Source organism: Rhyacophila brunnea, unplaced genomic scaffold (genome assembly GCF_057557595.1).
Source record: "Rhyacophila brunnea isolate RB1 unplaced genomic scaffold, BYU_Rbru_1.0 scaffold_20, whole genome shotgun sequence".
Lineage (NCBI taxonomy): Eukaryota > Metazoa > Arthropoda > Insecta > Trichoptera > Rhyacophilidae > Rhyacophila > Rhyacophila brunnea.
Genome location: NW_028232860.1, coordinates 5,890,420 through 5,915,913, shown reverse-complemented (window position 1 = coordinate 5,915,913; position 25,494 = coordinate 5,890,420). Strand labels below are relative to the sequence as shown.

The window sequence follows — 25,494 nt, the reverse complement described above, 5'->3', positions numbered from 1 at the left end:
TGATATGTGATTTTCTCAAAACCTGTGTGTTTGTGATTGTTTCACTTCTATTACTAAATCATCATCTGCCGGGGTCAATCCACTGCTGGATAAAGGCCTTCCCAAGCTTTCTCCAACTCTCTCGGTCCTGTGTCGTTGGCTGCCACGTATTTCCGCCGAACTTTATCAGTTCGTCAATCCAGCGGCTTTGACGGCGACCCTGTGGCCGTTTCGTACCCCTTGGGTACCATTGGATGACGGCATTTGTCCAGCGGCCGTCCTTTCGGCGAGCAATGTGCCCCGCTCATCTCCATTTCAGCTGTTTGACAACATCTATTACATCGCGTACTCTTGTCTGCTTCCTAACCCATTCGTTTTTCTTACGGTCCTTTCGCATGATGCCCAACATGAACCTCTCCATACCTCGCTGTGTGACTCTTAGCCTTTGGACATCTCTCGTGTTGAGGGTCCACGTCTCGCAGCCATACGTGAGCACGGGTAGTACACATTGGTTGAACACCCTACGCTTAAGACATAATGGTAGGTCACTCTTGAAGATACTATTCAGACGTCCGAAAGCACTCCATCCCAGCTTTGTTCTTCGAGCAATTTCATCGTGCATGCTTCCGTCTATGGACACCTGCTGTCCAAGATAGACGTAGCTGCTGACTTGCTCGAGTTGAGTGCCAGAAATACAGATAATCGCAGGGTCCGAAAAACAGTTCCTCATCACTTTTGTCTTTGAGACATTTATCTTTAGACCGACCGTTTGACTGACATCCGCGAGTTCTTGCATTCTACCTTGGAGGTCTTTCGGGTCTTGTGAGAGTATAACAATATCATCTGCAAAGCGCAGATGACTGAGGTGCTCTCCATTAATTGGAACACCTTTTTCCTCCCAATCAAGTTTCCTAAATAAGTCCTCAAGAGTAGCGGTGAATAGTTTAGGTGAAATGGTATCACCTTGCCGGACACCTTTGTTAATGGGGAATTTACACGACCGTTTGTGGAGTTCCACGCATGCTGTAGCATCACTGTATATACTGTTCAATATGTTTATGTAGCTTCTGGAAATTCCTTGGTTCCTAAGGGCGTCTATAATTGAGAATTTTTTGATGGAATCAAACGCTTTTTCATAGTCTATAAAACCAAGATATAATGGCAGTTTGTATTCCTGGTAGCGCTCTATGATTTCCCTGACGACCTGTATATTATTATTATGATCCATAGTACTGTAGCCTCTTCTGAATCCGGCTTGCTTTCTTGGTTGGTTCTCGTCTAGAACTGTTTCGAGACGGTTTGAGAGTATTTTCGAGAACACCTTATACAGAATTGGCAGTAGACTAATTGTTCGATAGTTTTTCAGATCTTCACTGTCTCCTTTCTTATGAAAAATAATAATAGAGGCATTTTTCCATGACTCTGGGATGTTCTCTTTGTGCAGACAAGACGTGAACAGACGTGCGAGCACTTCGCTCACCGTCCTCCCGGCCCGTTTGAGAACATCGATAGTGAGCCCATCTTCTCCCGGGGCTTTCCCAGTTTTCATGCACATTATAGCATATTCCACCTCTGTGGTAGTAACCTCGGGAAGAGGATCTCTATATTCTCCGTTCACCGGAAGATCTGAATTGATGTCAGTGTCATCTTTGTATAGAGCGCTGTATAACTCTACAACAGTGTCCAGTAGATGATCCCAGTTACGCACGATACTTCCATCTTGCGCTTTTAGTGTCGTGATCTGCAATCTTCCTATTGACAGATGCTGCTTGTTCTTATGTAAGCTCCTTCCTGACGCAACGATTGATTCTTCAAGGTTCATATTGAATTTACAAAGATCTTCTCGTATGTTTTTTACGTAGAGTTTTGCACCGCGTGGAGTACTCGAGATCATTTGCAACTTGCTGCTCGTTTTTTGTACTCCACATAAGATCCAACGTTTCCTTTGAAATTTTTCTTACTCGTTCAACCACAGCAGCAACTGTCTCTTCCAAAGATTCTATAATGATTTTTGTTATTGCTTCGGTGTTTTGTAGGGAGATGGGGTTATTTTTAGCCTGGAAAGCCGCTAGCCTGTTCTCCAGCTCTTGTTGGAATTTGACTCTGCTTCTCAAGCCTCTGCGGACTCTGGGCTTCTGCATCAGTTTGGATCTCTCACGTTTGATGTTAAATCGTACTTTACACCTTACCATTCGGTGGTCGCTGCCAGTATTAAATCTGTTAATGACTGTGCAGTCTAGAAAAATATCCTTCTTGTCGGTGAGGATGTAGTTAATTTCGCTGGTTAGTTTTGCTGGGCTTCGCCATGTCCATTTTTGGGAAGGCTTCTTTTTGAAGAATGATTTCATGATGTAGAGATTGTGGTTTTCCGCAAACTCCACTAACATGTCTCCTCGGCCATCCCTGGTGCCATGTCCGAAGTGCCCGACCGCTACATCATCCTGGTTTTGATATCCGATTCGTGCATTAAAGTCCGCCATGATGATAGTGAAGTGACATTTCCGTTTATTTTTCAACGTACTGATTTCTTCATATACCTCCTCCACTTCTTCATCAGGTGAGTTTTGAGTGAGGGCATAAATTTGCAAAAGCAGAATCAGGTATTTTTTGCTGAGCTGAAGTGTTAAGCTTGCCACTATATCTGAGGAGAAATCAAATTCAACTATGCGATCTTTCCAGAGTCTGTGGATTAAAAATCCGACACCGCTTGTGCGTCTGGTGTTAGTTCCATTATAACAGAGTACATGTCCGCTGTGGAGATTGACGATATCGTCTCCTTGTCGTCTTACACCGCTGAGCCCGACAACATCCCAATGGATTTTTTCGAGTTCTTCTTCGAGCTCTAGAAGTTTGGCGTTGCTGGATAATGTTCTGGCGTTATAGGTGGCAATGGTCATCGGTAGGCAGCCGTTACCGTCTTTTCGGGGATTCTTAGCACCCTCTGCCTTCCCTTGCTGATTGCTGCCGTGATCAGTGTCAGGTTGGCCTCCGGAGAACAAGGGCCGAGATTTTTGTTCTCGTTCCATGGGGGTATTTGGACATAACACACCACGCTGTCCAAACGGGTTGATGTGTGGTTTTCTGTCTGGGTTTTCCTTCCCGTAGCCAAGGGGTCTCTCGTTTTAAGGCGCCAGAGTGTCGCCTTTCACCCTTCTCTATTAGCTACAGATGAGTTATACTGTCACAAGACACACCACATCTGCATTGTCCAGGGGACGCCGCGTGGAGGCTAAAGATAGGATTTGTTGGCCATCTGTAGAGTAGCGTCTCAACACTTTATAGAAATGTACCTATTGGCATTAGTGCATTTCATTTAGGCCCTAGCCAACCATTTGCTCTAATGTTAAACAACAACACACTAATGTTAAACAACACTACGGTCATTGGGTCTCTAAGCCTGATGTAGTGTTAAAAATAATATAAATCTATGTTTGAAATACTATTAAGGTCCCAACAATATATTGTTTCAATCTTTAAAAATAATGTTGGTAAATTATTTGCCAAATTAATATGATTCAAGCCAGTAATAATTGATTCTTCATGTGTCAACATAATAAATGTAGGTATTTTTGAGGAGATGTCAAACACCGTAATAATAAACATATAATAAAAAACTCACCAAATCAACGGCGATTATTATTTTGTAACTGAGAGTGAAGTGAATAATTGTTTTACGGTTGATAATATTTTTAAATTTACACGTAATCTATTTATCTTCTTTGCCAAAAATTCACTTATCCGTAGAATTCTGTTAACTTAAAAATATTAATTTAACCTGATATTTTTTTGAGAACGGTGCAATATTCAATTTTTTTTGAAATCGTACCTACCTCTTTTTCTTCGTCATTTTTAAGCACTTAAATATCTGTACCTCAGAGGCAGACGGATGCAATTCCATTTTTGGGGAAAAAGAATCTTAAGAATCGTCATGCTAAAGGCTTTATTTATTAGAGGCAGAGAGATAAAAGTCCTAGTCCAAGATATGCATAGCATAAAGATGCAAATGCCATACATACCTTAGAAGCAGAAGGATGCAAATCCAATAATCCACTAAGATAAAATTGTCTCAAACCGTCTGCAATATGTACTAGATGAAAAACAGCCAGGAGAACGAGCTTTAGAGGAGAATACAGCACTATGGACCATATCCAAGTCATCAGAGAAATCAGAGCAATAACAGGAATACAAGCTGCCGCTATCCATGGATTATAAAGACTATGAGAAAGCGTTCGATTCCATAAAGAAATTTTCAATATTCGATGCACTCAGAAATCAAGGAATCCCCGGGCGCTATATAAATATTTTTAATAATATATACAGTAGCGCAACAACATCTCCATAAACCATCGTGCATTTCCTATGAGAAGAGGAGTCCGACAAGGTGATACAATTTCACCTAAACTATTTACAGCTACACTTGTAGACTTATTTAGGCAACTTGACTGGAATGACGCGGGTCCCCATAAATGGAGAATACGTGAGTCATCTGCGCTTTGCCGATGATAATAAATAGTAGTTTGCAAGACTCAAAAGACCTCCAAAGCAGACTGCAGGAACTCGCTGGAGTAAGCAACAAAGTTGGCTTAAAAATAAATGTATCAAAGAAGAAAGTTATGTTCAACTGCTTTGCGGGCCAAAAAGAGATCCTCATCAATGGCATTCAGCTCGAACAGGTGAAAAACTACATCTATATGGCACAGCAAGTGTCTATAGATGGATGTATATTTGATGAAATCGTTCGAAGAGTAAAGCTAGGCTGGAGTGATTTTGGCCGCCTGAATAATTTCTTCAAAAATGACCTCCCACTGTGTCTAAAGTTCAAAGTGTTCAACCAGTCTGTAATTCCCGTAATCACATGCGTGTGAAACATTGACCTTAAGTAAAAGAGTGATCCAGAAACTTAGAGTAGCACACATGGAAAGGTGCATGCTGGGTATAACGCAAAAGGACAAAAAGAGGAATAAGTGGATAAGGGAACAGACAAGGATTAAGGATGTGATAGTGTTTGCTAAAAACCTCAAATGAAAATGGCCTGGACACAAAGCTCAAAGAAAGGACAATCCTTGGAGAAATTTAGTTATCCAGTGGTATCCAAGAGGTACAAAACACCCGCAAGGTAGACCTAGAGGCCGCTGGATCGATGAAATAAATGATAAAGTTCTGCGGAAAAACTTGGCATCGCAACGCACAGGAACGAGAGAAGTGGAATCAGCTTAGAGATTAGCGAGGCCTTCATCCAGCAGTGAATAGATTCAGGCTGGTGATGATGATGATGACATAATAAAATTTAAAAAAAAAGTGTTTTGCTTTGTTATATTTATACTTAAAATTGTTTTTAACTTATAAATTGTTTTATTTGGCTAGATAAATAAGATACAAATCCACATTAACAAAATATCTTTGAAGGCAGAAGGATGCAAATCCACACTACGTTTTAAATTTTATTTGTTTTAGATATAAAATTGTATTATATTTGTTCCTTTCTTACATATTCCATAAGTACTTTAATTGAATTAGAATAAAAAAAATAATGATTATTCTATGAATATTTTCTTATGTTATGAGTATCCGTTTAAAATAAAAATTGTTTTTTGGCTCTCCTGAACAATTGCGTATTTGGCATTTGCATCCGTCTGCCTCTGAGGTGCGAAAAGCGTAAAAGCGTGAAAGCGTTTTTTTATTCTGCGAATAATTCACAAGATTTTAGAATGTAACATTCTATATTATATTAAACATACATAACTTGAAAACACTTCACACCCACTAGAAAAAATCACATTTGAAAAAAATACGATGCTCGACGGGATTTGAATCCATATAATATCCGTCTGGTATTGCACCAATATGCTTTAACCAATTAAGCTACGAGCCTCCTACCTAATTGCGATGATTTAAACCAGTAGGTCTTACATGAAATCCTTATCAAATTGCGTTATTATTGACTATCGGTTTTTGTGTTTTAAATCAAGGAATATTAATAACCTTAATAATTACTAAGCGACGTCCGGCTCTCGCCAAATATTTAGTTAAAACATTTACTTGAAGTTGCTAATAATTTTTAATAAATCATTTATTTTATTCATGGAATAATTCACTAAATTTGAGAATGTAACATTCCATAATATACTGAACATACATAATTTGAAAACACCTCAGATATATTAAAAATCACATTTTAAAAAATTCGACGCCTGGCGGGATTTGAACTCGTATAGGTATCCACTGGTATTGCGCCAAAATGCTTTAACCAATTAAGCTGCGAGCCTCTTATTAAATATTGTATCTAGATTATGTGTTATTTTCCCTCTCTTGTTTTTTGTATGTTTTCAGATCTATATTTAGTGTATTATCTCATGTAAGCATTGAATGAACGTAGAGTTAGAGAACGTCTCTCGGCAATATCAATGAGACGATTTTTTTTTAAATTTTTCGGCAACGTGGTAAAATGAGTGATCTTAAGTAACGTCGAATGGAGGGGAAGAAGGTTGGGAAGGCATGTAGCTTTTCAGAAAAACCAGTGACAACATCAATAAAACAACTGGACCAACAACAACTGAAACAACATGATCAATAATCAAGATCGGTCTAGATTAGGGGTGACGAACCTTTTCCTGTCGGAAGGCTGCATTCATTTATCTTATACAATCTAAGGTCGCATTTAAGAAACAAACATTAAAATACTTGTAAAATCATCCCTTAACTTACGCGGTAGATGAGTTCTAAAGGATTTTTTTAAGAAGAAGCGTTTTTTTTGTTTTTTCTCGACCGCGTAAATCGAGGGATGAGTGTACATTACTTTGTAAATGAAGGAAAACAATGAATTTTATTTACGGGTTTACCCATTAACATGCATACATACATTATATTATATATCTATATATATATATATATATTTACAGGAATATAATAAATATTTATAATTATTAATGAAAACTATTTATTAATTTTACAGCTTTTGCTTTCGCTGCTAAAGAGATAATGAGATGTTAATTGCCCCCTTTAAAATGCACGTTAATTACATCGATCGGCCGCCTGGTCATTACGCACCGTGTGCGTCTTCCGCGTCCAAAGTATTAATGACTGGGTTATATCTGCTTTTTCTTGGAAAGTTTTGTAATATTTGGTTGCAGCGTAGAGGTCGGCAGTTTAAGTACCTAGATCCTCTAAATGGGATTTAATGAGTCTCAAAATCGGTAAACCTTTGGTTGTATTCTACAATTACTGCGTATTATTCAAATGACGCTAATTTATAATTATTCCACTAATCAATGATCTTCGCTAACTGAGGGAAATGTTCATCCAAAATTTGTTTATGAACAAAAAGTGTTTTTAAAAAAGATAGCTTTTTACGAAATGCCTGGAGTTTTTTTCCACATATCATATTTTATCACACAAAATGCAATATTCATTATGTAAATTTACTTTCAATAACTCACATCGCAAATTCTATTCTTCATAAAATTCAAGTAAATATATGTTCTTTTAGAAACAAAATTTTTGCTAACACCTGTCCCTGCGATAACTAATACACTTTAGAATGAAACGGCAAAATAAAAGAATTTATTTTGTAAAATTTGGATTAAGTCAAAATGCCACAGGTTCGGCATCCCTGGTCTAGACTCTAGCTAGATGGGAGGAGATTGGACACGCTTTTATTTTCACTGGTTACCTTTGTCAGTAATGAGCCATAGCATATGAAGAGAGAATCGCATAGATATTATTATAAAATGTTATGGGTATTATTATTTATGTATTATTATTAGTTCTGGAAAGTTGCGTTTCTTTGATAGTTAATTCAAACGTTCAAAAAATATTAGTTTAAATTAATTTCGTAAATAGTAAACAATTGGCATACAAAAATATAGATAATTACTAACAAACGAGATTAATAAATTCGACAAACACAGATAAACACGTTTAAAAACATTAAATTTATCGCATTTCCGCCTTGAGATAAAATGTTCTGTACTCGAATGGTAATGTGTGACAAACGCAATACTGCCGATAATGGAAATAAACGAATCGGTCTTTTTTAAAACACATGGATTTTTATTTGAAAAGATACATGTAATTTTAACCTATAGTTAGAGATGTGTGATGTGGACAGGGTAGATAGGTTGATGAATGACTCCAAATGATAAAACAAATTGTCGTGTGAAATAAAATAACCCTGATTTTATTATCCCCTTCTATTAAAAATTGATACAAGATTGCAGACACGTTAGTATTTAATATTAATGATTTTCGTTTATAATTGACAATAAAAATTACAAATATAGCGTTCTGAGAAAATTGACAGCTCGGCAGACGTGGTTACGTTGGCAAGAACTGAATGACTGTGTGTGACTGATTATCAGTGGGTAGCAACCCCACCTTTTTATATTACTTGAATACGAAGGAAATGTATCGCGGCGACGCCTTATCAGCATCTTTATGTCTTGTTATTTTTATTTAATAAAATGCATTTTTTTTATAGTACTTATTCCACTTTTAATTAATATATTAGGACCGGTTTCGTCCGCCTCAGTGGGACATTTTCAACTGAGGCGGACGAAACCGGTCCTAATATATTAATTAAAAGTGGAATAAGTACTATAAAAAAAATGCGTTTTATTAAATAAAAACAACAATACAATGCAGTTCCACCATGAATTATTGACAGTTAACAAAATAAAAGAAATCTTTATGTCTTCTTGAACAAACTTGCCTGCGGACAAAGTGTTTACACGCTGTTTTCGTATTTGATTACCAATGGAATTCGGTTAAAAAGTGAAATCCGATTGTTCCGTGATACTTTGTAACGTTGAAATTCTGATGAACGTGCTTTTGAATCGATTTGATAACTCGGCTCGTGCGTCTGTTATAGCGGGGGTCACCTTGTGTCAATGACGACCAAAGGTGAGTTCCCTGCCGACGGGTGCTAAACACGAGTTTACATTTGAAAACAGTACTTTACAATGTATGCTTAAACTTAGTTCTTTAAATGTATGTACTTAAACAGACTATGCACTTGGTGAGATTCACGATGAGCACCCATAAACCTAACCAAAATGAAATACTATGTGAGCCTGCTGGGTTATTATAGATAGTTAACACGTTTCCGTTTTTTTATTGGTCCCAAACATCACGAATATCACCTGGAGTAATTCCATAAGCAAGGCCATTATTTACAATGATTGTTAGGACAGTTGACTGATTCCAAATGGATTCAAATATGTGTCATTAGAATTTCTGAAAAAAATAGCTGGTGTCGCATGCAACTATTTTCCTGCAATATGCGATATGGGTATAATTTCAAAACGTCACACTTCGTTAATAATTTTGGGTCGCCGCGTGACGTCACTGTCCCGGTATGGCCTCGCCAACGCACACAGAAAAAGTTTCAATGTTGCGCCCAGTTTCGATGTATGACTATACTCTAAAAATATGCGAAGGTTGTGTGTGATCACTAATGGTGCTTTTTCGTCAAAGGGACAATTTTGAAATCAATAATATTTGGCGGGCCGCCTTTCTTTTGTAAATATTTTTCTATTTTTAAAAAACATGAGGCAAAAAAATAAAAAAAATATTTCATTGTGTAAGCTTATATTTTTAACTAAATTAAGTGCCTTGTTTCAAATCAACCTAAAACAGAGTTTGAAAAATTTTGAGTTAGATATGTATTTTGATGGATTTTTGATGATGGCCAAAGATTAACCTTTCAAACCCCGCTAAAATGGTTGGGGGTGCTTTTTAAACACCCCTTAAATGGATAAGCCAATTATAATGTAATTTTAGTAGTAGGTAATGTAGTCATTTTTAATATTTGATATGAAGAATAAAAAATAATACAGATTTTACATAAATTTCGTGGGACACATTATAAATAATTGAATCATGGATGATAGGTACCTGCCATTAATATTTTTTTGACCATGTCCGATCCTAATAATATGATCGTAAAAATTATGGGCCTCTACAGAGTGGAGGTTAATAATAAATATTTCAATTTAAATTTCTTTTTCAATTTATTTATTTTAAGAATATTTTTGACATTACAAATTATAAGATTAAGACTATCTATGACATGAAACATTATTATAAAGACGAAAAATAGTAATAAAAGCTATAAAAATTAAAATATAAAAAGAGAACATATTATAAGTACATACAAAAGCAGTGACAATACAATTATACATCTATAGATGTTCAAAGAAGTACACCGAGTTTTCTAAGGAGGCCCTATTGTAAGAATTTATAAAATAGCGTCCACCCAAACTCACCCTCACGCAAGTGGAATGTATCAACAACACGCTAAGCAATTTGGTTGAACATAGTTATCGCCCTTCCAATTGGCATTAGCAGTGGAAGGTTGGTTCTGCATCTTGGGAGAATAAACAACTGATGCTCTCTATTTCTCTAAGATAGTTATCAGGGGGACACAGGTCAACACTACCAAGAATGGCAGAGTTCTCATTTATACCTCGTATAAGTCGAAAAAAATACGTAGCTAAATAAAGATCTCTTCTAAATTGCAGCCTGCAGTATGTAAGCATACCTAAGTAAAAGATTGAAAAAGTTACGCTATTTCAATTAGTTCACTTTAGCTCTCGGGGTAAGAATAGTTTTGTAAACAATCATTACTCACGACTGTAGTCAATATAAAATCATTCTATTATTTTTCAAAAGCAGGCAGTATTCAGTACATAAAAATAAGTCAACTGCATACCTACTACAGGTTTTATTAAAAATGTACTGTTAGAATAAATAAAAATATTTATAATCAGCATATTTTAGTGTTATATTTTAATATTGAATAGCCTATAAAAAAAAACTGTAAATTCTTACACACCTAATTATTAGTAAGTTTTACAATGATAAATTTAAAAAGTTATTAAATATTATGTTTCAGTGTTACAGTGGATCGTTTGAAAAAGCCTACTGCTATATCTGTCATATGGAATTCATATAAATACTTGTTATATTAATTAAACTGGCTTTATTAGAAAATAATAATATTTATTATATTATATTATGTTTAAGACATTAATTTGTCAACAGTCTGATTTTAAACAGTGATTGAATGCAGTCGATGTGTCCTTCTTTAAGGTTGAGTTAAAACTGAATTAAAACCTATTTTAATTCTATATAAAACAAACATAATTAATATTACACATGGCATTTTCAGTGATTATGTTTGAAAATAAGAGTGAATACATATAAAATATTATCCGTTAGAAAGAAGTTTGAAATAATGAGCGATAAAGATACATTGCTTTCCAGACGTTTTTATTGATAAGAACAATAGTGCGATAAATCAAATCTTTATCAAATGCATTCAGACATTCATTATACTGCTTATTAATACTTGATAAGAATGCAAAGATAGGCTCAAAAGTGCGGAACTATAACACAACTATCCAACTAAACTTATTTTTTATTAATTAACATACTAATAGTATCTAATGGCAATGCATCAGTTGCGTTGGACGCACGGGATGGGTTTGTGAATATATTTTATTTAACTTTTAAACAATAGTTAAATCAAACCATAATTATTATTGGTATGATGTAATGATTTATCTGGACTGTATTAATATTCTCAATTGAATTATCTTTAAATTCTAATGGTTTTAGGTTTTGTACTATTCCATTTGGGTCGTTTTTTTTGCGACACGGGTTTCGCCTTTCGGCATTTTCATGCGCTGTGTATACTCACCAAAGGCAAACCCATACTGACAATGAAGACTCTTAACTCTAACTTATATAATAAATGTATTGTATTTTTTATTAACACGTTTTTATTAGCCCGTTTTCTTTTTTGTCCAGTACAAATCTTGCAATCGATTTTTATCTAACTTCCTGACCTAGCTAGATACTTGAAACTTTTATAATATATCAGAACACGATAAAATTCCATTCTTTTTTAGCCATCTTTAAGCAGAATTGAATTCGTTTTCAGTTCATTCGATTTTGTATGGAAAGTTAGTTCGGAAAAAATCCGCAAAGTGGCGCTTTGATCGAATTCAATGCTTGCACTTTTGCGTAACTCCGTTCAACGGTTTTGAAAAAAGAATTAACTCGCTTTGTTGTTTTTTGTTTGTTCGTTTGTTTTTACTTCATATCAAGTACAAGTTTTAAAATCACATAATATGTTATTAATTTAATAAATGTTTGAAAATTTCTTATAATTGCTCTCTTTATTACACATTTGATCATTTTCTTTCAAGTTGATGAGATAATTCATCAAAAAAATTTTAAAAAGTATTTATTAATACATAGAATTGTCAAGTTTATATGATTCAACAGAATTTATAAACGTGGTATATAAAAAATTCTTTTTATCTTGTAATTATGACTGTTAATTTATTATATAAGTGAGAATTAACTGTATCCGTTGTCAGTAAGCATAGTGCTTGAAGATGCCGGAAGGCGAAACCCTTAAATCAATTAAAATATATGTTTTCTATTAATTTTATAGCTGATGAGTGAGAGATGGCCTAATTATTATAACCTCTGAATAATTTATTTCACTCATAGATTTGTCCGAATGATTCACAGCTCCAGAAAAGATAGCCGATGTACTATGGGTATACACTATGGCGGATTTTCTTTAGGTAACGGTCGTTATCTTCGAGATGCTGTCGTCATTTTTAGTGTTAAGTAAAAATGACCAGTTTCCGTGTCCAGCCCCATCCAATTGTTCGTGTTCTGGTGATATTATGAAAAAATATACGGTGTCATGCCCCCCCAATTCAGGTAAATAGTTTGTAGGTAAATATGATTACTCATAAAAAATAATAATTTTAAAAACTAATTAATGCATAATAATCAGTTGTGGTTGTACTGTCCGACAACAAGATCTCGTCGATAACCGGAAGTTGCTGTAGTCGCAAATAACGCGCGTTATCATGATCTTACTCTCTACTTCATTTATTTTTTGTCGATTTATGGCTACGGCCGTATGTTGTAGCTTAACCACGGGGTTATGCTAGTAGAAATGGCGTATTTAAAAAAAATACTATTTTATTCTTAGGTCAATAATTATTATAAAAAAATCATTATTCGTAGGATGTTTATCACATTTGAATTGTCAAATACACAGCTTATAATGAGTATATTTAGTGTTATCTTCAAATGTGTGAATCGTGCCCATTTTTTTAAATAATAAAATGCTTAATTTTTGTCCAATTTGGGATCACAAAGATTATAAAATATATTTTTTATCGTAAATATTATGTTACTATATAATGTTAAGATTAATTTTACTAATGGTTTTGTAAATGCGTTTAAAAATTAATAAATATAAAAAATCTTATTACCGCTGCACATGGATGTACTGAAATATGACTTAATTCTAAAACATTAGAGCGAGAGGTTTAAAAGAATACTATGTTATGTAACAAAAATATTTTATGCAGTCATCAAATGTTAAAAATAAATATAAAGGATAATAGGGCTTCAAAATTATATACATAGATTATCTACAACGTTTAAGAAATATCCAGGCTTATGCTTTGAAAATACCATAAAACCTCAATTTTAACCTACGTGGCGCATGTGGGCCCTTATGACAAATTTAATGTTTTGTAACTATAATAGTACACAAAATATGCTACTTTTTAGTGCTGATATGTAAGCGATCTATCTTTCATTTTAATTTAAAAATGTATACCTACCTACCTTACTTATTGACACCTATTGAAAATAGGCTTATTACCTTTTTTTTTGTTTTTAATATTTTTGACTAATTTATTGTTTTAGTATTTTATTTATATTTTTATAAACAATACAATTAACTTGAAATACTTTTTAATCAATTATTATAAATTAAATTTAAATAATAAAAATGTCTCAAATGTGTTTTATATCAACTATTAACTATTCAGCAGAGAACCTAGCGGAAAAATGCGAAGCATGCAATTTGAGATTTTTTTTTGATAATTTACAATTTCAACTGTATTAATTAATAATTTGAAAACACTAAAAAGATTTTTTTTTTAATTTAAAGATAAACTTACAATTGTAAAAAAATGTAATAAAATATGAATTCGTTGCAGGGTCACATATTATTATTACATTATATTTTGTGGTCATATTTAATATTTAAATTTAGTTTTCTAAGTTTTAAATTTTTCCTCGTTTAGATTTTTGACTTTTTTAATATGTTTCATATTTATTTTAAAAAACATCGGTTTTTATAAAATTATAAATGTGTATAACTTGAAATCCTTTTTAATCTAACGGGATGATATTAAACTTGATTGTTATAAATTATCTACTGTCCTATATTATTTATATATTATATTTTGAATTGTAACTTGCTGTATTTTTTCTTACAGATAAACCGGAAATTGTTTTGAGTATGAGTAACAATGTACAGGAAATAAAATGTTCAGGAATACAATTTTCTGTAATTTTGCCACCACTCTCAATGTTTACCCATAAAATTGACAACATGAAAATCCTAAATTGCCCTCTACCATCATCATCATTCGGAGAAGTCATCAAAAACTCTGGAACCAAAAACTAAATTATTTTTGAAACACGAAATAAACAAAATATGACAAAATCAATCAAACGGCACCATCTCAAAAAACTGGATGGAGTCAGATATTTTCAATTATCGTGTGTGGAAATGAACAATATTGCAGAAGATGCCTTTGACGACATGACAAATCTCTCAGCGCTTGACTTGATTTCTTGCAATTTGCAGTTTTTAACACCTCGCTCATTTAGATCTATGAAAAAGCTAACAACATTGGAATTAACCAAAAGTGGTCTAATCAATTTGTCCTCAGGTTTTTTTCAAGAGTTGGCATCCTTAAAGTTCTTGTATATACCAAATAATATTATAACTTTACAGAGTGAATCTTTAAAAGGTCTAAATACTTTGAAATATATGGACTTAAGCTTTAACAACATAATTTTTTTACCAGACGATGTATTTCACAATCTTCCTAATTTATTACATATAAAATTGACTGCAAATAATTTAAGTTCTTTGCCGGAAAATTTATTTTTGTATTCAACGTCTATAATTAAAATTGTCTTAGATCAAAAAAATATTTAAAAAATTCCTCCTCATTTGTTCAATCACTTGGAAAGACTGAAAGAGTTGGATTTAAGTGAAAATGAATTGACATCGATACCTGATGAGGCGTTTATGTCATTGCAAAACCTGCGAATCCTCAAATTGGATTACAACCTGCTAACCAATATCAATAAGTAAGCGTATGTTATAATATTATCGATTTTATTTTAAAATATTAGTAATACGTATATCCTTTCTAGATATTTGGTGGTGATGAGATGGAGGAGATAAAAGGTCGTTGTTGTGAAGAAAGTTTATTGATCGATACAAGAATACAGTAAAGTTATACTTTAATAAAGATGACAGCGTGAGATTATAATCATGGGTAATGATGTACTGGTGAGATCGATGTGATCAAGAGATTGATTAATGACGGATAGACTCGATGAATGACTGAGGATTCATAAATTGTCTTTCCAAATTTTTACAAATGCAGTACATACTATTACAAGAGATATTGTCGCAATTAGAAAATTATAACAAATCATACCAATCTAGTTATGATTGAGGAAATGCTGACTTCATTATCGCTCTATCGTTTTGTTTTGATAACAAAACATGTCACTCATTTAATACAGGGTGATATTATGAAAACATACAAGTAGGTATTTTTGTTTTTATCTAGAATTCGAAAACATCGAGAATGGTTATTTCCTAATTTATCAAAAAATAGACAATCGTTCATGTACATAATAAGAAAGTTTATTAAATTTTTAAAAAATACGGTGAAAAATTGTTGTACGCGAAAAGAATTTTAAGGTAAAGATATGTTAATTAAAACAAAAAATACCTAACATAATTACTATTTTTATATAATATTATTGAACGGTTTTGTCTACTTCTGGGAGATATTTTCAACTAATGAAGAATTGCCAAAAAGTGACGTAATTTAAAAAGAGCTTCAGAGAGTATTGTATTATTATATTATATAGTATTGTAAAAACAATTAGTCAAGTCACAATTAAATATGACACATAATAATAATTTCCTGTTCAGAATACACGGGCGTAAATCCCGGGGGTACATGTTTGAATAGTGGTGGGTGTCGTATTTTTTTCAAAACGATTTTTTGCAGAATCGTTTTCAAATAATTATGTATTTTGACTAAATATTGTGTTCTGTTTTACAACGTTTTTATAAGCTCGTATTCTTATATTTTGTCCGGTGGTTCTTTGTCCAGTACAAATTTTGCAATCGATTTTTAACTAACTTCCTGACTAGCTAGACATTTGAAACTTTTAGAATATATCAGAACACAATGCTAATGCCTTTTTTATACTTTTAGCCATCTTTAAGTATAATTGAATTCATTATCAGTTAATTCTGTTTTGTATGAAAAGTTATTTCGACAACATTATTGGTTGCTAGGGGTCTGGGGTCCTAGCAACTAAATTATTAATATATACGTGCATTACTATGGAATTCAATATGGCATGTCAAAATGACATTTCAGTAATATTTCTATCAAGTGATCGTTTAAGCTAGTCAAGTCAAGTTTATATTATGATTCAACAGAAAATTTAAAAACACTGTATTTAAAAAGTTCTTTTTATCTTGTAATTATATAATAATAAAATGCGTTTCTACCATGAATTGACAGTTAATACCATGAAAGAAAAAACATGTTAAGAATAGGTATAGTCTCAAATAAATGTGATAATTTCCCCCCACAATAGTTATCGCGTATGGTAGCGGATTCGTTGGGTGACCAAAGTAATTTTCGTACGGCCGACTTTCTAAGTCGTTCTGAGCGAGATATTTTGGGTAACTTGTTTTTTTTTTATTTGTTACAGACGTTTCTTCAAAAATTTAACTTATCTAGAGCACCTAAGCATTAAGCATAACAATTTAAAAGAAGTATTTTATATTGTAGCGCTCTCAAATATCAAGTCTATCGATTTTTCCCACAACATGATTAATATTATGAAAATCGATTTTCGCGATTTTGTAGACTTTAATGCGAATGAAATTTTCCCCACATTAGTGAGACTAAACCTTAGTCACAATGAATTTACCAATTTAAATGGAATGTGGAGATACATTTTTCCGAAATTGAGATACTTGGATCTAAGCTATAACATGATCTCTGAGATTCAGGTGAGTTGACTATTTAATATTTGAATTGAATAGTTTCAGACATTGTCATGCAGATGTTTAATCTAATAAACCATTTCTTTTATTCAACGAATAATTCATAAGATTTTGAGAATGTAACATTCCATATTATTTAACATACATGACTTGAATACACATCAGATATTATATACACAATGACATTAATATGGACGAATCATCTAGAAAAGAAAATGACACTCACTTTATTGTCGGGTCTGCCGAATGGCATAATCTGTTCTAACGTCATTACAATAAAGATGATATTGCTATAAATATCTGATGCTTTTTGTTGGGTCTGCCGAACGGTTTGGTTCGAACGGGTTCGCTCAAATGAACATTGACATTAGAAACACTGCTCTAACGCCATTACAATAAAGGTCATATTGCTATAAATTCCCGATGCGTGATATCGCATAATGGAAATTGCTTGACGTCTACCTATACATGCGAATGCGCGAATTTACTTGCTAGCTTCTGTATTGAGTGCATCGTCCATTAATAATGTCATTGTATATACCCACCAAAAAAAATCATATCTGAAATCGAAGTAATAATTATATTAATTACTACTGTCACCAAATATACCCCCCCCCCCCCCAAAGAATGCCTCAAATAACACATCAGAATTCTATATAAAATCATAAATGACCAGCCCTGCAAATGTTTGCAACCTCTGTAAATGCTAAATAACATTACAATAACAAATTTTTTAAAGTACCAGGACTTCACTCATCATAGCGCATTGAGTTCTTTTATGTATTACTACTTACCTTTGTTTAATACACAACAACCAATAATCAGTAATAACGGCATTTGATAGGTATTTCATGTATGACCTACTAGTTTTAATTGTTGCAATTAGATAGGAGGCTCGTAGCATAGTTGGTTAATGCACAGTGGTTATACGGGTTCAAATCCCGCCGAGCATCGTATTTTTTTTCAAATATGATTTTTTCTGCTGGTTGTTTTCAAGTTATGTATGTTCAATAAATTCAATAAGATTGATTTAATAGACCATTTAAGGGGGCACCATTCGCAGTTGCTTTTATAAGGATACGAATTTGATTCATAATGCAGGACTGTTTTTTAATAGCTAAGTATTTATAGTATCACTTGTATACTGTATTAGATTTTGAGGATTTATAATACATATGTCAAGATTTGTGAGGGTCAAAAAAATATCAAAAATCGATTGTGATATTACGAATTTGCATTCGCCGGTTTCACGATGAACGAGGGTTATGGCCCAAACACATGACCACCACATAACATGCTGTCATTCCGAGATAGAGATCGAAGCGATAGTGATTCACTATCTCCATCTCAACGTTTCTATCTCTATCTCAGCATGACGGCACGTTTCGTAATGGTAATGTATTTGGGCCATTGGCTGTGTGTGTGCGCGCAGCCTTATATTTCGTCAGTCATGTGGCAGAATTTCAATTTTAAAAATTTTGAGGAGAGCAAAAATAAGATTTTTTTTTCTTTCTACCATGTCCGATTCTAATAAGAACATATGGGTCTCCACAGGGTGGAGGTTTGTATTAACAGATTTTCTTTTTATGAGAAATGGATGTCAGCCACTTGCTCAATCTATTAGGCCCATACTCTGACTGATACAAAAATTGAAAAACAATATGTGCACTTGCCAGACCCAGAATTCGAACCTGGGACCCACGGATAATCTTAATTAAGTTATCAATGTGAACTTCATATTTATTAGTTTTTCATCATTCTCGGATAAACATTATGCGAGAAATGATGATTCAATTGAGAGATTATTTTGTCAACTGCATGATTGAACGGGTTGATATCGACTGATTGACTACTAAGTTCGAGCGACGAGTACTTAATAATCGACTGATATTTCTACCTATCATTAGTTATATTTGAAGTTGATAGAATATGTTACTATTTATAATCATAATTTTGGTATGAATGAATTTAGCAATACCAGTTTCTACAGTTTTTTTAGCTCTACAAAAAGACAAAGGAAATTACTTTCAAAAATTGTAATCTCAGACAAAATACTTGGTTAATATTAATAAATAAGGTTTTAACCGATTCCAATGATAAGAAATTATAAACTATTATTAGCTTCCTCAGTAAATACATATGTGACATTATAGTAGGTACCTAGTTAGATTCAAATTATATCAACTGCCCAGATTTTCAACATCTAATTTGAAATATTTCCAATGATTGATTTTCGAATTTCGATTTTTGAATATTATAACAATGTAGGTTACCTAGTAACCACAGCCATTTCCTCGAGTATTTTTAAAACTTTATAAATGTGACTTAATATCTATTACAATAATTATTTATATCAAGACAATTATCACCTTTACAAAACCCCTAGATAATAACCCCTGAGAAAATAACCTCCCAATATAATATATTGGGAATATATTATATACTATATTATAGAATGTCCCGGAAAAATAGACTCCTACCACTTTAAATGTCGCTTGATTAACAAAATATTATATGAAAATTTTGGCTTAGACGTTTATTATATTAATAACGCTATTATACATTTCAGTAGCGCTGTTATTATATTCCATAAACATTTTTAGCTAGAGTATAATTTTACATAATATTATTTAATAATAACCAAAGCACATTTTAATATTTTATCAATCAAATTTTCTTGCTTTTCAAAAATATTTAAGAGGGATGCTTCTACCTACCAGAGGCACATAGAGAAAAAATTCCAAGCTTGCAATTTGAGACATTTTTTTTTAATAATCAACAATTTCAACTGTATTAATTATTAATTAAGTAATTATGTATCTGAAATCATGCCAAATATAAATTTCTGCATCTATTCATTCTATTGGCATTTCATTCCAGCAAAAAAAATGGCGTATTTTAAAGAAATACTACCTTATTCTTAGGTGAATAAATAAAACAATCATTATTCGCAGGATGTTTTATCACATTTGAATGGTCAAAGATATACGTTATAATTAGTTTCTTTAGAATTATCTTCAAATGTGTTAATCTTGCCCATTTTTGAATAATAAAATAACTAATTCTTGTTAAATTTGGGATCACAGAGATTATAAATATACTTTTTTACCGTAAATATTTCACTATATCATAATGTTAGCAACAATTCGAGTGCTTAAAGTCAGACAACGTTATCTACAAAAAAGTGTTTTTTTTTTTTGAGATAACGTTATTTTACATTTACGGCTACATGATAGTCAAACAACGTTATGTCAATCTTTTCTAATTTCTTATTAAATTGTCAGTAAAGTTTAACGCTAATTACATAAGTTATCCTGGTTTTCATATTTTTTTAAAACTATCCCTATAAATTTTAACATCATCATAAGCAAGATAAATGTACAATACACAATGAATTATAAAATATTAACATTAGGTTTTAAATAAACATTTCCCTTGTTAAGTTACAAGAATCTAAAATAACGATTTTTGGCTCTCCTGTAAAGTTGCACTTTTGTAGATAGTGTTGTTTGACACTAAGCCCTCGAATTTTACTAATGCATTTAAAAGTTAATTAATCTAAAAAAATTAACACGACTACACATGGATGTACTGAAATATGACTATATTCTATAACATTAGATCGAGCGGTTTAAAAGAAACCTATTTTATGTAATAAAAATACTTTATTCAGTCATCAAATGTTTAAAAGAAATATAAAGGATAATATAGCTTCAAAATTATATACATAGATTATTTACAACGTTTAAGAAGTGTCCAGGCTTATGCTCTGAAAATACCATAAAACCTCCATTTTGACCTACGTGGTGCATGTGGGCCCTTATGAAAAATTTACTGTTTTGTAACGATAGTACAAAAAATATGCAACTTTTTAGTACTGTAAGCGATCTATCTTTTAATTTAATTTAAAAATGTATTTATTTTTAGCTTGACGATATCATCTTTATATCCGACTATGAGCTGAATTTAAAAAACAACAACCTATCAACAATCAGTTTTCCAATATGGTCCAACGACATAGATTCAACCGATAAGTTAGTAAATTTACTTATCGCCGAAAATCCAATCAACTGTGACTGTGTTTTATACGACTTTGTAAAATACCTAAAAAATAATCACGGTCGTCCAACTGGCGTAAAAGCAGACACACATATAGCTAAATGTCTTGCTCCACAGCGACTGGAAGGAACAGTGTTGACTGAGCTTAAAGAAGATCAAATGTGGTGCTTATGGATGGAAAGCATTATAACATGCCCGGAAAATTGCAGTTGTTTTGTTCGAACTTCGGATAAATCAATAATAGCCAACTGCTCTAACTGTTATTTGCAGTCAACAAGCATGCTCCCGAAATCAACATTAAACCATACAGTTACTGATCTATACCTAGAGGAAAATGAATTGAAAGATTTGACGATATTTTCGAGTCAAAGATCTTCATTTAATCAAATTAACAGATTATACGTGGGTAAAAATAATATATCCGAGTTGAGTGTTAATGATATTCCACCAAACATTCAGGTAATTGTTAATTTATTATTTAATTTTTTTACTACTTACCCATTCAATAGTAGTGGAAGCATATAATCTGAGTTATATGTTTTATGATTCATTCATTAAATGTTACATTTTGATAATTATTATAGCCCTTTATTCAATACTTGAAAAGACTTTGTATAATATCTACCTACCAGTAGCGAAGGGTGAAGGTACGCTGTTAAGATCCGACATAAATAGAGTACACTGAACTTTGTCAGTCAAGCGTATTTGTTTTCTTTGAACTACGACTATAATGACGAGAAGATAGTGTTTGTTAGTTTTTAAAATTCAATTAAACCCCGCCTAATCTAAGCTATAGGTACTACACAATAGTTTCATTTATCTATACAATATCTAAAATTATGCAATCAAACCATACATAATTTTAGATATTTTATAGAGAGGAGAATATTTTTTATCGATAATAGTTTGGTTGGGCAGGGTTTATTGAATTTAAAAACAAACTAACTAACATCACCTGCAATAAATAATATGTATTCTTAATTCAATGATAACAAATAACTATGACTTACAAGGTGCGCACTATTTTTTGTCTGATTGCCCATAACATACTAAATCTATTATGGTTTGGCTAAGCAGTGTTGATTTGATTTTTAAAAACTAACCAATACTATCTGTAAATTGTAGTCTCCGTTCAATAAAAACAAATACGTATAACGAGCAAAGTTTAATGTGCACTATTTATGGCGGATCTTAATAGCCATCCTCCACCCTTCGCTACTGATACCTATAGTGGTTTAAGTCATTTTTTTTAATATCCCCCCGAAAAAATCGGTAATCATGTCCATCCATGTTTTTTCTGGGCACATTCAATTTCAGCGCCAAATCGATCACCACAAGGCTCATTTCTAACAACGGTTATACAATAATACATTCAACTAAACTTGATACACATAAAGTGGAACATGACACGTTACGTGAGTAATAACCTAACTCAACCCCAGCATAGATATAGTATGTGAGTGAACCTGAATCCATGAACGCTCCATGAATCCTGAAGCATTTATAATAGGTCAAGGCCTAGAATCTATCCCTATATCTACCCTACTACACCCGAACCCAACATATTCAAATACAGTCCATATAAATAATCATTAATGGAAATGTATGTGAAATATTTATTAACTCAATATTATAATCTAATATATAAAAATTAATATTTGTGTGTTTGTGTGTTTGTTTGTTCGTATTTAATGCGCAGCCATACCGTTCATCCGATTGCGATAAAACTTTGTAAACTTATTGCTTGTACTTGCGGGAAGAGTATAGGCTATACTAATATATAAAAATGAATGTCTGTCTGTCTGTATGTCTGTCTGTCTGTGTATCTGTCCCGTATGCGTTCCTATACCATTCATCCGATTGCAATGAAATTTTGGTAAGTGGTTGTATGCACACCCATAAAGGTTTCTAAATTAGAAAAATCATCATCTTCTCCTTCTTCTTCATTCTATCTTCTTTTATTCGTATGGTCCCTATACCATTCATCCGATTGCAATGAAACCTTCGTCAGTTGTTGTGGCAATGGTTTTTGAATTAGTACAACTATCTTTTTCTTCTTCTTCTTCTTCTTCTATTCTATATTCTTCTATTCATATGCGTTCCTATTCCATTCATCCGATTGCAATAAAATTTTTGTCAGTAATTGTGCCAACACCCGCGAAGGTTTCTGAATTAGTACAACCATCTTCTTCTTCTATTCTATCTTCTATTCGTATGCGTTCCTATACCATTCATCTGATTGCAATGAAATTTTGATCAAGTGTTGTGCTCACGCCGCAAAGGTTTCTGAATTGTTACAACTATTTTCTTTTTCTTCTGTTTGTATGCGTTCTTATACCATTCATCCGATGCGATGAAATTTTGAACAGCTGTTGTGAGCACGCCCGCGAAGAGTTCTGAATTAGTACAACCATCTTCTTCTTCTTCTATTCGTATGCGTTCTTATACCATTCATCCGATTGCTATGAAAATTTGATTAAGTTTTGTGTTCACGCCCGCAAAGGTTTCTGAATTGATACAACTATTTTCATCTTCTTTTTCTTCTATTCTATCTTCTTCTATTCGTATGCGTTCTTATACCATTCATCCAATTGCGATAAAATTTTGACCAGTTGTTGTGCGCAAGCCCGCAAAGGTTTCTAAATTAGTACAACCGTCTTCTTCTTCTTCTATTCGTATGCGTTCCTATACCATTGATCCGATTGCAATGAAACTTTGGTGAGTTGTCGTGCGCACGCCTGCGAAGGTTTCTGAATTAGTAAAACCATCATCTTCTTCTTCTATTCGAATGCCTACCTACACCATTCATCCGATTGCAATGAAACTTTGGTGAGTTGTCGTGCGCATGCCCACGAAGATTTCTGAATTAGAAAATCATCTTCTACTTCTATTCGTATACATCCCTATACCATTCATCCGATTACAATGACATTTTGATCAAGTGTTGTGCCCTTGCCTGCAAAGGTTTCTGAATTAGTACAATCATCTTTTTCTTCCTCTATTTGTATGCATTCTTATGCCATTCATCCGATTGTGATGAAATTTTGACCAGTTGTTGTGCACACGCCCGCAAAGGTTTCTGAATTAGTACAACCATCTTTTTCTTCTTCTATTTGTATGCGTTCTTATGCCATTCATCCGATTGTGATGAAAATTTGACCAGTTGTTGTGCGCACGCCCGCGAAGGTTTTTGAATTAGAAAATCATCTTCTTCTACTATTCGTATGCGTTCCTATACCATTCATCCGATTGCGATGAAACTTTTGTCAGTTGTGTGCGCACACCTACGAAGGTTTCTAAATTATTATTATATAACATACAAAGTTTGTAGTTTGTTTGTCCCATCCAATTTTGATTTTTTTTTTACTACATATTAATAACATTAATAACGTTTTCATATTTTGGATTCGATTTTAATTTAGTGTTCTTATGTTTGACCTTTACTCTTACTAGAATTATTTTCATATTGCCATATTGTATTACACAGATATTTTAATATAAAAAAAATAATTACCTCTTATTATTTTTCAAATATCTAAGATAAATATAACCACGAAGCGACCCTGTGCGAAGCCGGGTACTTCAGCTAGTAATATATAAACTTTTCAGGATTTGGACATGAGTAACAATTTGATAAGAATCATTGATTTGTCGGTCGTCTACAGATTGGGCAACTCAACAAGTATAACGTCGATGTGGTTCTCTGGTAATCCCTTTGACTGCAAATGTCACAATCTACCTTTTTTCTCTTTCCTGCAGAGAAACTACAAAAAAGTACGTATCATATAATAATTACATATAGCTTTGTTTACGGTCTTACCAAAACGTATTACAAATTGTGGAAATCATCTAATGTTTAGTATCTAATCTTCTCTTTTTCCATGGCGCTAAATCCCGGGGTGGGATTTGGCCTCCTTCACAACCGCTCTCCACTCACTCCGGTCTCTCGCCACACTTTTCCAGTTACTGGGTCTTCCTATATGAAGTCAGTCCACTTCTACGACGGCCCATCTCCTTCATGGACGGCCTCTGGGTCTCTTCCGTTGGGGTAGCCACTTCTTCATGATCCTTGGCGCTCTAACATCAGGCATTCTCTCCACATGTCCCGCCCATCGTAGTCTTTGGGACTTACAGTACCTTATGATTGTTTTCTGTTCAATCAGCTCTTCCAACTCGTTGTTCATTTTTATTCTGTAGTTCCCATTTTCCAACGTGGGTCCAAAGATTTTGCGAAGTATTTTGCGCTCGAAGACAGCTAATTTGTTTTCCTCGTTTTGAGTTAAGCACCAAGT

At 33.2% G+C, this 25,494-nt stretch overlaps 1 protein-coding gene across 1 annotated transcript; it reads right to left on the bottom strand.

Annotated features, from left to right (window-relative positions):
* Window positions 1-1,808: 1,808 nt before the first annotated feature.
* On the bottom strand, window positions 1,809-3,005 carry LOC147071116 (uncharacterized). Its single transcript, XM_085948533.1, has one exon. The coding sequence runs from the start codon at window positions 3,003-3,005 to the stop codon at window positions 1,809-1,811; it is 1,197 nt and encodes a 398-aa protein (XP_085804659.1).
* Between the last annotated feature and the right edge of the window lie 22,489 nt (window positions 3,006-25,494).

Excerpts from the sequence above, each read along its gene's own strand:
- LOC147071116 (XM_085948533.1), bottom strand. The coding sequence starts at position 3,005 with ATGGAACGAGAACAAAAATCTCGGCCCTTGTTCTCCGGAGGCCAACCT.